Below are 13,798 nucleotides of genomic sequence, written 5' to 3'. Positions count from 1 at the left end.
CTTGTATGTTCATCAAGGAAATGAAAAGATGGCATGACTTGCAGATGACACAATCCTTTACATAGAAGATCCAAAAACTCAAAGGCTCTTATAACTAATAAACACAGCAAAGTAGCAGGACACATAATAAATAAAAATCATCAGTATTCTTTTATAGCAAAAATGAACTTACTAAAAGAGAATTGAGAAAACAATCCCAGGGCTTTGTATGTTCTAGAACTAAGTATTTTGAAGGACAACTGGCTAAAAGCTTTTCCTCACTCTGTGGTTGTCTTTTCACTCTGTTGGTGATTTCTTTTGTTGTGCAAAAGCTTTTTAATAGGACAATATGCCAATTAGTGATTGTATTATTTCCTGTGTGATCAGGATTTTGTTCATGAAATCTTTGTCCACACCAGTGTCTGCAGAGTTTTGTCTATTCCCTCTTGCAGCAGAGTTAGTGTTAATGTTTTGATATTTAGGTTTTTGACCCGTTTTTATTTTAGTTTAGTGCATGGTGTTAGGCATGGATCTAGTTTTAATCTTCAGCATGTGGTGAGCCAGTTTTTCCAGAACCATTTATTAAAGAGGCTATCTTTCTTCCAGGGAACTTGTTTGGCCTTGTTTGTCAATGACAAGGAGGTTAAGTGTGTTTGGAGTTGTTTCTACATCTTCTAATCTGTTCCACTGATCCTCAGGCCTACTTTTTTGCCCATACCAAGTTGCTTTTATCACAGTAGCTTTGTAGTATAATTTCAAGTCAGGGATTATAATGTTACCTGCCTTGCCTTTGTTGTGGAGATTTTTTTTTTGCTATTCTAGGTCTCTACAGTGATATATTGACACCCATATTTATAGCAACACAGTTTGCAATAGCCAGATCTTGGAAACAACCTAAATGACCATCAATGAGTCATAGATAAAGAAGATTTTTTAAAATAGTGGAGTAATACTTAGGCATAAAGAAGGATAAATTTGAGGCATTTCTTGGCAAATGAATGCAACTTGAGACTGTACTCTTAAGTGAAATAAATCAGAGTCACATATATAAACATTGTATTGTCTATCTGGTGTGAAAACTGAGAGTTAATAAGGACCAAAATGTGTTGTAGATATTGTGAAATGGAAAGAAATTGTTCAAAAGGAAAGAAGAATTAGAATGGGGGAAGGAGAAAAGAAGGAAAGGAAGGGGAGAGGACAAATGATTTTTAAAAAGGATAAAATGGAAACAAAGCTTTGTAAATAGAGAGGGGAAGAGAAGTAGAAGGGGATTGGGAAAAAAGGAGGAATCAAAATACATCATGAATGGGTATAAATTCCTATGATGAATATGATCACTATGTATACCTAAGATATACCGATAAACTTAGCTTAAAAAAGAAAATAATCCCATTTACAGTACCTTCAAAAAAGAAAAGCAAACATCTTGGAATTAATCTAACAAAGGAAGTGAAACACTTCTATATTCTACAGTGTTCAGGAAAAAAGATTGAAGGCAGAAGTCATGAGAAAATGAGAAGATAACCTTGCTCTTGGCCATCTTACCAACAAGGATGCATAGATTTAATGCAATTTCAACCAAAAATGCCACCAGTATTTTTCGCAGAACTAGAAAAAGTGATTCTACAATTTATGTGCAACCAGAAGAGAACTGGAATAGCCAAAGTAATCCTGAGCAGCAAGGGAAAAGCAGGAGGCATCACAATCCTGGACTTCAAATTATACTACAAAGCTACAGTGATAAAACCAGCATGGTACTGGCAAAAAACCAAAACTTAACCAGTGAACCACAAGATGCAGAAACAACCTCAAGCACCTTCAGCCATCATAGTTTTGACAAAGAGGCCAATAATATATGCTGGAGGAAACATAACCTCTTTAGTGAATGGTTCTGGGAAAACTGGTTAACTACCACCTGGTAACCAGAAGATTGAATCTACACAGGTATGACCTACCTGCACTAAAATTAAATAGAAATGAACCAAAGACATGAAAAGAAATGTCCAGTGTCTTTGGCCATTACAGAAATGCAAATCAAAACCTCACTGAGATTTTACCTTCTTCCAGTGAGAATAGCTAATATCAAGGACTCAAAAACATTACACGCTTCTACTTCCTTGTGGAAACGTAAACTAGTACAACCATTATGCAAACAAGTACGGAGATTTTAAATTTTACCTGGTTGTACCTCTTCTGGTATCTTCCTGAAAGAGGAAAAGGCATCGCATCACGTGATGTGTGCATACCCGTATTCACAGCAGTACAGCTCACAAGAGCTAAATTAGGGTACTGAGCTATCTACCCATTAATGGATGGATGGATAAAGAAACAGGGTAATGTGCAGTCATGGAAAGGATAACCCCAGGTCATTTTAGGAAAACAGATGGACCTTGAGATATAATACGAAGTGAAATACATGAGACATAGGAAGTTAAGTACGGTGTGATTTCTCCAATAAGAGAGACTGAAACTATAAGTAATTTAATGAGAAAAACAAAAGAAAGTTGGTTAAAAAAAAAAAAAAAACACAGGGAGTTAGATCTGTGGAGCAGGAAAGGGGCCCAGGGAAGGAGAGGGGAGGCTACAATACAAATGGTCCAGATGTGCTGTGCATGCACACTAATTTCCCAAGATGAGCATGGTTATGACGCATCACTGACATATCCTACTAAATAAAGCAAAGTACTTATCGATCAGGGTTGAGGCTTATCAATCAAAATTTACCCATCAAATCTGGACACTGATACTCAACTGGCAGTCAGATGACAGTCATTAAAGTTAAGCAGAGGCATAGAAGGAAAAGACCAAATTTGAATTTCCCAAGATAAAAATAGAATATCTGATAGAAAAACAAACTGGCTTGGATTGTAGCACAGTAGACAGTCTGGGAGAAAAACTAACTTAGATAGAAACAACCCAAGTGAAACAGAAGGAAAAGAGGGAAGAGAAAAGAAAAAATGGTCTCCATGAGCAATGGGACGTGTTTCAGAGGCCATATATGTACTAAGTGGGTCCCCAAACAGGAGGTGGCAGAAACATAAATGACAGCTTTTTCCAAACTTGAAAGACAATGCCAAATCAGTCTCAGGTGGCCTCACAACCCTATGGACCAGAAACACGATGACAAATAGACTGTGTTGTATGGCAATTTAATCACACAAATGACAAAGTGGCTGCTGGGGAGAAGACATGCCATGTGGGGAGCCCCACGGACTGCAGCAGACTTCTCACAGAGTGTGTGATGATAACAGGCAGGACCTCTGCTCTTTTAGATCACAAAATCACAGTCGTCACACTGGGTACAGAAACAGACCAATAGCGACTGTGAAGTCACTTCCCACTGCCAGGCACTGCTCACTGGGGATGGAAGGTGGTTTCTCATCGCCAATACCATGGCTGAGAAACCTGGCCATCTGATCCAACAAGAGGAGCTGAGTGACCTGTGCTCAGGTCACTGCTGCCTGACGTCGTACTGGAAACCCCAAAATTCCACCAGGAGTTTACCGCTTTCATTCAGTAAAATGTGATGAAACGATTCTAAAATTAATGTGGAAATAATTGGAAGATCCCAAAATGACCTTGAAACAAAGGAAGAAATTTTGGAAGAAAGGCCACCGTTACCTTACTGTTCTACTTATCATAAAGCTACAGTGATCAGGACTACGTGATCCTAAAGCATGAATCATAAAGCACAAATCAACAGAATGAATACAGAATTCATCAATGTTCCCACACATACATAGAGCTGAATTTTATCACCAGTGGAAATGCAATTTAGCAGAGAAAGATGGCACAGAAATACTTACATGGCCATATTCAGAAATGAGCTTACGCCTACTAACTTACACACTGACGTATTTCAAGATGTATCATACAGCTAAAAGTAAAACCTAATACTATAATATAAACACCAAGGCTACAAAGCAGTCAAAATGCTTGAATAGATACTTAGTCAAATAAAATATACCCATAATCTAAAAACAAATAAAAAGAAGCTTAAAGTTCTTATTTGGTTTCCAGACAAATGTCAAGCAGAGCCGACCTAAGACCCAGCCACATGCCAGCTAGGAAGCCAAGACTGAAGAGATTTGCCTTCTCAAGTACGAGAAGGTCGTGTCAGACCTAGAATTCTCAGACATTTGTGTATAAAAATAAAATGGCATGATCGCGTGGGATGAAGCACAGCAATAAAAGGAAATGAGCCGTTGCAGTCCCTTGGAGCTCGGGTGGACCACAAAGCAATTACACTGAGTAAACAGAACCACAGGACACAGAGCGCCTTCCTCCTGAGCCATTCACAGAGCTCTAGAAAAGGCAAAACAAGTGCAAGCAATAGCATCAGAGAGCAGATGAGACAGAGGCCGGCAGAGGGGCTGGGGATGAAGAATCTTCTGGACAGGACAGGCGGCCCCGAGGTTAACCCTCTGGGCTGACTCCATGAGGTGTGCACTGGGGTCCTAACAGACTGACGCCTGTGTGAAGATTTTGTCCCGTCAGGTCCACGTCAGTAAAGCTGCTCCTAACTATCCACCATCCAGCCTCTCCTAGGACCTGGAGGCTCCGGCCGCATCCCAGCTTTGGGCACACAGTGTCCTTCCTGCTTCTCATCCTGAACGTCTGTTCTCCGCTCTGCCAGCCTTTCCAGCCTGCTCCTGGCATCTTTATTCAGCTTTACCCCTCTACTCGACTCCAGTAAGAACCTGAATTGACAGCGCCGTATTGATGTCTTGTCTGGTGCTTAAGGACACAGGACTATTGAAGGAGTCCCTCCATCCCCCTGCAGGGAGAGGCCACCGCGTCCCTTAGCTTCTCCTGCCTTTGTGGCATGGCCTATGACATCCCCAGACATCTCCCAGCACTTTCTCTCATCACCAACACACACCAGAAATTCTGCTTCTTACACATTCAGCCCACATCTCTGTCCCCTCCCCGCAAGCCCCGTTTTCTGGGGTTGTTTGCTTAGCAATGTTAATGAGATGCATATTTAATTTGTTTGCGGAGAGAGAAGGAAAGAAAACAGATGCCTTTGAATCCAGAGGTTCCCACTTCTGCCCACAGTAATTGGAAGTATTTATTTATTTATTGTCTCCAAAAAGAAAAGAATCCTGAGAAAAAAATGATTTCTTGCTATTAGGTGCAAGATACAAGAGGTTTAAAAATAACTGTCCTCACAGGAAAGGGCAAAGGCAAGTGGTGCCACCACCCTTGCTCTCACCACCCTTGTCGTGGAGGTGAGTGCAGGTACCGGTCTACCCTGACTGATGGCCCCGAGACACCCGGGACCTTTCTCCTGTCCAATCACTGCTGTAAATTCCCAGCAATTGGCTTGTCCCAGATCATAGATTATGTTGTGAATCATTTTTTCCCTCCTGCAAAGTCACCGTCACTGTGCCACCTTGTTTTCCTGTGAAATATTCTTTCCTTCAGCTGCTTAACAGTAAGGAATAAATAACCAATGCTATGAGAATATTAAGTAAGTTCACACTACTAAGTTTCATTCTTCGTAATTTCTGCATGAGATTATTAAAATATAATTATCACCTTATTCTGTGCTTGCCAGTCTTAAATTTGCTGTTAAATATTTTGATATTTGTAATAGTTTTACACTATATACTCACAAATAAAACTTCTCATCCCATACTGGATTCAAGTTTCCAAAAATGGTTTTAGTCCTTCTTTTGTTTTTTCCAACCTGAACTGTCACGTAGGGGTCGCTTGATCCTGTCTTGTCTTTTGCTTGCAAGCCTTGTGCAGACACCACTGAAATAAACCAGAATGAACATTTTAGCACAAAGACATCCTCAGGTCCGAATAATCACAGAAAATACTTTTTATCTCCTTGGTTTACAGATGCATGATCACTGTTTTTATTCCCATAGCCGAAATGATTTTTACAGTGATGAAAAAACACGTATGAAATAACGCCTCCTCATGGTTTTAACTTGGATTTCCCCAATGATCCGTGATGCTGGACAGTTTTCCATACACCTGTGGCCAGTTATTTGTCTTTTGAGAAATATCTACTGAAGTGTTTTACTGATTTATCACATACAATGAGAAAGAGATCCTGCCATTGTGATAGGCGGATATACGTGAAGGACATTACCTTAAGTGAAATAAGACAGGCACGGAAAAAGGTGCCACCTGGTGTCACACATGTGTAATCTAAAAAGGTGATTTCATAAATAAAACTGCAGCCCTGGATACCAGATCTGGGTGTTAGGCGGAAACTGGGATGGTGCGAGGTCAGTGGAAGCCTGCACACTACAATTAAGTAGGCAGGATGGTTTCCACAGAGCCACAAGGCCTACAGTGAGGTGCAGACAACTCGTTGGACACGCTGCACTCTCGGGACATGTGTGGAGAGTTTGTGCGCTCTCCCCTGAGACAGTGATGAGAGGAATGCAGGTGTCGGCTATCCAGACTTTACATTCCACATGCATATCTACTTCGAAACATCCTGCTGCACAAGAGAAAAACCATGTTGTCTGTAAATTTAAAACAAAGCTCCTTCCTTTGACTCGTCCTTCCTTCTGCCTCCGAGGAAGCACATACACCTGCTTGTCATGATGTGTGCACTCCGTGCTCAGGTCCTGTGTACACACACAGACAGGAAGACGAGGCCCTGATGGCAGGCAAAAGTTGCCCAGCACTGCTCAAAGCTCTGTGATTTAAAGGTGTTTTATGAATTTGCTGTCAGTGTGGATCCTCTCATCCCAAAGAAACATCTTTACCTTCTAAATCTGACAGAGTAGGTTAAGAAGCTTTGCCAATGTCTGCATCATTCCTGGCAGTTTAGAAGCTCCCTGACCTCAAATGGCCTTTGCTCACGCATCAGATGGACGGATGAGTTGGGACTCAAATGACTATTATTGGCTACATTTGTAATTTATCAGTGCTGGGCGGTAACCAAGCTAATCTCCTGGAATCTCTGGGATACTGTTGAGCACGTTAGAAGGAAAGCTGCAATACTGCAATTATCTAGTAGATGGACTCTGATGTAACAACCAGACTTGTCAGAGAGTGTTACAACCTGGGAAAGTATTCTATTTCTTTTACCCATAACTGCTATGAGCAGTGATTTCTGAAACATTCAGCGTCAATAGGGAACAAAGACTTTAAGGAAAACTACTTTTACCTGTAATGGTTATTTTTGCAGACCACTTAGAGGTCCCATCCAATACGCTCTGCTTGGCTGCTTTTGTGTACTGTACAAAATCTTCTTTGGGAATCTGAAACATTTCCCGAATTACTTCAAACACCTCGGGCCTGTTTTTCTCCCTGACCTTCATTCTTTCTTTCATGGCGCTGATAATGGTCTGTGTCTTGTCCTCAGCGCCGTGCTTAGAGCTCTTCTCCGCTGCTCCTGTAACAGAAAATCGATGGCGGTGTGAATGCATGCCATGACATCCTGCTGGCTCGAAGCGGGAGCAGGAGAATTATGAGAATGACTCTTTCCCCTCTCAGGATCAGGGTGGTGTTTGGGGAGACCCCAGGGAAGAAGTCCCTGTGCTGTGCTGCAGAGCAATTGGCTCTCACTGGTCTCATTGGTGAGTAAACCGCCCTTCAAGATTCCCAGTTCGCTCACTTACAACACTGGAACACATATGAAAGTATTTGGTTGGAATGTTCAGAGAATAATTTCACAAACAGCAAAAACAATGCACTCAACCCACTCTGTCATAAAACACCTGATTTTACTTGATGAATATCCAAGAGAAAACTAAGAGAGAAATGGGTAGAAGTGGCAAATGTCACTCAGGAATCAGCAACTCCAACACTTGAGTTCTTCAATTTCTCTAATTACTTTTCCTGATGGGATTTACTACAATTAAATGTGTGAAAATTTTCCTGTATTTGAACTTTTTCATTTGCATACATTCTGTATTGTAACGGTACACAATTTCACTGGAGATGAATGTGAAGACCTGGAAAGCAGCAGGCTGAGCGTGGTGTGTGGGCTGCTGACTTGAGACACTGCAGCCTGAGAGCACCTTGACTTCCCCAGTTTCGAAGCCTCCATTCTCCTTGTCTAACCAAAACTCATTTTGATTTTAGGATACATGTTTGTGTCCCATTTTGCTTTTTGCACCTTTCTTCGGGCAGTGATGCATTTCCAGAATCCTAGTTCTGGATCGCCACCTTCTCTACCCAGGGACTACTGTCCCCAGAGCTGCATGTGTCCTCTCTGTCTCACCAGATGCCTCAGTGAGCTACACAGCCTACGTCCCATCCTCACAGCTCGCGTGAGTGCAGCGAGGGGTAGAGCCTGTGTCCTGGTGTCTGCAGCAACGGCCACCATGGAAATAACTTACTTTTGGCACAGAGGCAACTGTGGTACAAAGGAAAGGATCGGAAGACTTGGGTCCTTAGTCCAATTGCCCCAATTTCCATCTATGTGGCTGGAAGCACTGGCTAACTTGTATCATCATTTTTGAAACATTATATTTATGAAATTGGAACCCAAATATCTCAAAAAATGTCTGGAGAATAAATGGGATAATTTATTTGCATAATCCTTGCCATGAATGATATCCTCAGTAAAATCCTATAAATCTAATTGTGTGAATACTGAGTATAATTTAAGCATAAAAGCCAAACAAAAGAGAGATCAACTATTAATTTTCATCAAAATAGATCCATATAGAAAGTGACAGTACTACTTTATTGAAAAAAATTATTTAAAAGTATAACATCTGTTTCCTAAATGGAAAATGTATACTCATAATAGGGTATGATCAGCAGAAGGTAAAAGATATGAATATTCCAATAGTAGAAAGAATAGATTATTTGTCTGTATCAATATTATAACTTCAAGAATTTAAACCACATTTAAATGAAAGGAATACAAAAACAGGAACTTATTTAAAGCAATCTTAAAAGATATTCTAAACGCCCTACTCATCTTTTAATGTGTGTCCTATAACAGCTACGTATTTGCGAATTATGCAACCCTCAGTGATGAAGCATGCTTGCAATTTTTCAATAATGGTTGCACTGCATTGTATCTAGTAGAATGTGCTTCTGCTTGGCAAATAGCAGCAACTCCTCCTAGCCATACCTTATTTAAAGCATAGGGATATTCGTTAAGTGTAAAGGACAGTGGGTGCCAGCAAACACCATCTGGCACATAGGGATACCCCCAAATGTGATTTTCCACAGACTAAGGGCCTTCACAGGCTAGAATGATGAAAACACCACCATCTCCCCCAGTGCCAGGCAGTTATTATTACTATGGCTGTGAGCATCCCAAAGGCTCTTGCAAGGAGTATCAAAGTCTCACATGGTAAAATATATTTTGAATTATTTCTGTAAATTCAGAAGAATCCAGATATACTACTTACAAGAAAGGCTCATACAAACAGTAACTCCCAAATTCAGAGTTAAAATGTCAAGAGGTTTTTCATGCAAGGGAATCAAACCTCAGACCATTAAACTGCTGCCTCTTGAATTCTTTAAAAATACTTAGCAATTAAAGTTGCAATCTTTCACCTGGCCTCCTGATGATGGGGAGAGTGGCTACTCTAACAGACTCCAAATTTGAAACTGCCAGTTTAGGAAGAGCAAGTTAATAGCAGCTTGGCTGAAGCTTTTTATCTGTCATTTCTAGGTAAGACATTTAGCTTTTAAAATTTTCTGCTTTTTACATTTTTGTTCTGAAGAAAAAAATAATTCAGCTTAGATTTGTTTAGCTCAGAAGTAGCCACAAATTCATAATTTGTCACTGATTGCAGTGTCCTATTATTGTTTATCCAACTTACATATCTTATTTTTCTCATCAAACCAACTCTTTTTTTTAAGAACAGAATATATTTATTGAGAGAAAGAAGCCTCTGTCTGAGTCAGAGGCCGAGGAGTCCCGACTGGGTGGCCCACTACTTCTGACATAGTTCCATTTGATCGTGAGCCTCTAGCTCTTTGGGTTTGTTATTCTCCTTCAGCTTCATTCTGCTTATTTCAAAGCAATCAGACATAACTTTAATTTGCATTCATATAAGTCTTCTTTCAAAATGTGTGCCAAGAGGTCTAGTAGCTTCGTTGAAATGCAGTAATACTCCATCTAGAGATTAACAGGGTTGAGATCAGAAGAGATAATACGCAGTAAAAGCACTTTGTAAGTGTCAGACAGTCTCCACATGAAGCGCATCCCTGTGACTTTTAAGAACAGTTAAGTGACAGATCAGATGATGCAATTATACTTGATAAAACTACAAGAAAACTCAACCTTGGAGAAGCAAATGTCCCAGGCAGGGTAAACTCCAAGACCCGCTACGCCGTGCATGAGACCGTCAGCCAGAACCTCTCACTGTGTTTCATTTTCAGTTGTTGGCCAAAATGTCTAAATTTCATGTAAAATTAACTTTCCCACGTTCACTTGGCAACTTACAATTCTAGCGATTTTCCAAGCAGATATTCTCCATTGTGCGTGGTCTTTGCTCCTTCCCATGCTTTCACAGCTGCTCCAAAGTGCCTTTCTCTCCCTGCAAGTCACCCAGAGGCCCAGTCCTCCCTCCTCAGCACAGAGAAGAGCTCTTCACACTCGATGGCCACATCATTCTCTTTGTGACAGAAAGGGGAGAAAAGCAGATTGCAGATGTGGACGCACAGGTAGCTTTAGCAGATTTCTGGATGTGATTACCGCCTGACCGGTGTCCAGCCATTGCTCCCCAGAGCCTGTGGGTCTCCAGCGACATCTGCCCCTTGCAGCACACCACAAGACTGAGCTCTGCTCAGGGTGTGTTCCAAGTATGCTGTGCCCCGCTCGGAAAACAGCAGGACCCAGGAACAGAGAAGCTGAACCATCTCGTTGTGGGACCATGAGGTAAAATGGTGGAGGCCTGGCTGCTTAGCTTGGCTTTGTGTTTGACTCCACGCCCATCTACTCCTGCACACTCTTACCCTAAAGCCCAGGGCCTGAGTTACACTGGAGCACACTTGGTGTACAGTGGTGACCTGCTGCAGAAGTAGCTCAGGAACATGAGATGCGCCTGGTCCTTCGCTTTTGCTTTGGAATTGGCAGAAAGCCAAGCTGAGCCCACCACCAGACAGCAGACCTCAGTCACCCCACCTTCCAGCATTTTCTTCCACAGCTGGCACAGAACCAGGGTGTGAGTCCAACATCCACGAAAGACATGCTAAGAAAATCAGGCGAAGCAAAGGTGCTAGGCACTGTTCATGGTGCTATGGCACAGCCAGAGGCCAGGCTGGTGCCAACGCCTGTCCCTCACCAACATTCTGAACGTGTCGCCCTCCACAGCTCACGTGCTGAGCCTGATCTGCAGCGTGATGGTGCTCACACAGGTGGGCTGGGGGCCCTCGGGACAGTTGTGATGGTGGAGCCTTGCAGAGTGACACTAGGGCTCCACCAAGTAGGCCCAGGGAAGCCTCTCCCCAGTCCCATGCTCAGACACAGCTAAGCGACAAGTGTGTGGCTGCACAGTGGCAGAGGGCAAGACAGAGGCACCTGGTGCAGTTTCGCCTTCACATGGACGGTCAGAGCTGACCTGTGCTAACTGGGAGATCTGGAGGACGCCATGGACAGGCCACAAGGTGCCTGCCGCCTGCTACCTGTGCGTGGTTATCTACAGAGCAAGGCCAGGAGGTGCTTGAAGACCAAGGAAATGAGAGTTTCAAGATACTTGGAAAAATAAGTTATTTTTCATGTTTTGCCATCCATGGACCCTTACCTGCACCAGGGGCCTAGGGGCACCCAAAAGGGAAGAGGTCAGCACCACAGGGGTGATTGCTCCCCAGGGGCTTGCACAGGCTCAGGTCCCACTGCTTCACAACTCCCTGGAAAGTCACATAGGATTCGGGTTGCTTTGGACTCCTGACATCCTGTGGGTGAACATGGAGGGGGCGTTCTCCCCACCTCCAAATGCACACCCAGGTAACCTCAACCGCCCCTCTCTACCTGCCTCAGTGCCCCAGGCCTCCACAGCGCCTCCTCTTCCCAATAGCAGAGCTGTAAACCCACTTCCTGCCAGCAGCCAACAACTGGCTCAGCAGAGGCTGGGGGTGCCGGACGAGCTCAGAGGTTCCCACTCCCACCCCTACTCCCCATGGCTTTGTCCCTGACGGGGTGTGGGTCGGAGCCCCTCCCAAGGCTCAACAGTCTCTGGGAGGTGACACCACTGTCACAGAGCCTGACACCAGAAACAAAGAAAATCCTCCAACCGTCCCTGCCCCTCTGCTGGAGCCGCCCCCACCATATCCCAGCAGCCCACCGCTCGGGGCAAGCCTGCAGGAGGAGTTTGGGGACATGAAAGCATTTCGAATTGGAAGGCACCTGTGTTCCAGTCCCTGGGTCTCTGCAGCCATTTCTAGAGATTTCCCAATCACCAGAGTCAAAAGTCATCTCTGAGGTTTAAGGGAGCAAATTAAGGATGCGCTTGATTTAACAAGTTGCTCTACTGAGTAATAAGAACAAAGCGAGGGAGAGAAGGTAGGAAGAAGGGTGTCTCTGTTCTTATCACATTTAATTACACGGATTTCTTCACATTCTGTTAAAAAAATAAACAGAACAAAACAGCACACACGATTGTCTTAGGCACATAGGCTCTGTTTGCTTTTCCCTCAGCAGCACTGGCAAACCCCCGCCATCCACTGACAGTCAGGAGCTGCTGGCCGCCCTCAGGACATGTTCCCTCTCTGTCAGGACTCGACTGGCAGGTGGGACCCTCTTTCATGCTGTCTCAGCACAGGCACAGAGGGGTCGCCGGGCAAATCCCCTAGGTTCTCTCTGTGACCAGCCCCCTCCCCGAGCTCAGGGATAGCTCTTCTCCTTTGTCTTCCTCTGGATAAGTTCATCTCTTTGTGTTGCTCGTGCTGTCAGCAACATGTGTTTCCACATGAACCTGAGCCCACAGGGTTCTTCTCTCAGCTCCTGCGAGGCTGAAGCTTCAGGTCCTTGTGGGATAAGATCTGCGAAGACCTGCAGTCAGACTGTCCTCAGCCCCAGGCTGCTCCCTGGCCCGCATGAAGCTTGGCTTCAGATCTCGCGTCCTCAGACTCTCTGTGGTCCCTGGTACAGCACTCTCCCAGCATCGAGGAGGGCAGGAATGTGAGGGGCATGAACTGTGGCTGTCCCTGCAGGGCATGGCCCTACGATGGCACCAAAGCCCAGCAAGGGTTGGAAACACACTCATGGATGCATGGGGGTCAGGCCATGAAGCAGGGAGCAGACGTCCTGATGTGTCATGGGGACACACCCATGGCGTGGCTGAGGCAGACTCTTCCTTCGTTCTGGGCCTCCTCCATGGATGCCCCGTCCTGAGGATGCCCCCACTAGTGCTCTGGCCCTCAGGGCTGAGGAGCTGACTGTAGCATCAAGACGACAGCACTGCCAATCCCATCCCTACACGAGTGTGTGTGGGCAGCAGTGCACTTTCTTCTTGGAGCCATGGTGAGGTTGGGGCAGTGACCTGTGAGGATGGCAGGACTGCAGGAGCCCAGGGGGCACACATGGCGCCAACCAGTGACACCGTCCTTTCACTAGGACCAACTCGGCCTCTGGATTCCTAAGTCAGGAAGAAACAGCAGCTGGGACTTCAGAGGCCCAGGCGGAGCCTGCCTGTGTGTTTCCCTCTTCCCTGGCACCACGTGGGGGTCCTGTGAGCCACAGTTCCCACGTGGAAAGGTGACCTCCCAGCCCCTCAGGTCTGCCCCGGGGCTCCCCTGTCAAAACCTGGGAGCCACATTCAGCGAGGAGTCGGAGTGTGGGACACATGCTCAGCGCCAGGAGGCACAGGACCTGGGCTCTGCCTGCCATTGAGACAGGGATGGAAGCTGAGTGAGCGACCCAGGGCCCGGGAGTGGG

The 13,798-nt window shown here is 44.5% G+C and overlaps 1 protein-coding gene across 1 annotated transcript in view; it reads right to left on the bottom strand.

Annotated features, from left to right (window-relative positions):
* Unc13c (unc-13 homolog C) overlaps positions 1 to 13,798 on the bottom strand; it is a 438,787-nt gene that overhangs the window by 258,457 nt on the left and 166,532 nt on the right. Inside the window, exons 8-9 of the mRNA XM_003471882.5 lie at positions 7,118 to 7,345; positions 5,598 to 5,739 (exon numbers count right to left, since the gene is read on the bottom strand). Coding sequence (XP_003471930.2) covers positions 5,598 to 5,739; positions 7,118 to 7,345 — 370 coding nt within the window. The remainder of the gene's footprint in view (positions 1 to 5,597; positions 5,740 to 7,117; positions 7,346 to 13,798) is intronic.

Source organism: Cavia porcellus, unplaced genomic scaffold, assembly GCF_034190915.1.
Source record: "Cavia porcellus strain 051 isolate PalLab524CR breed Dunkin Hartley unplaced genomic scaffold, mCavPor4.1 scaffold_1, whole genome shotgun sequence".
Classification (NCBI taxonomy): Eukaryota; Metazoa; Chordata; class Mammalia; order Rodentia; family Caviidae; genus Cavia; species Cavia porcellus.
Note: the sequence above shows the minus strand (reverse complement) of the source record. Positions and strands in the feature narration are given on the sequence as shown.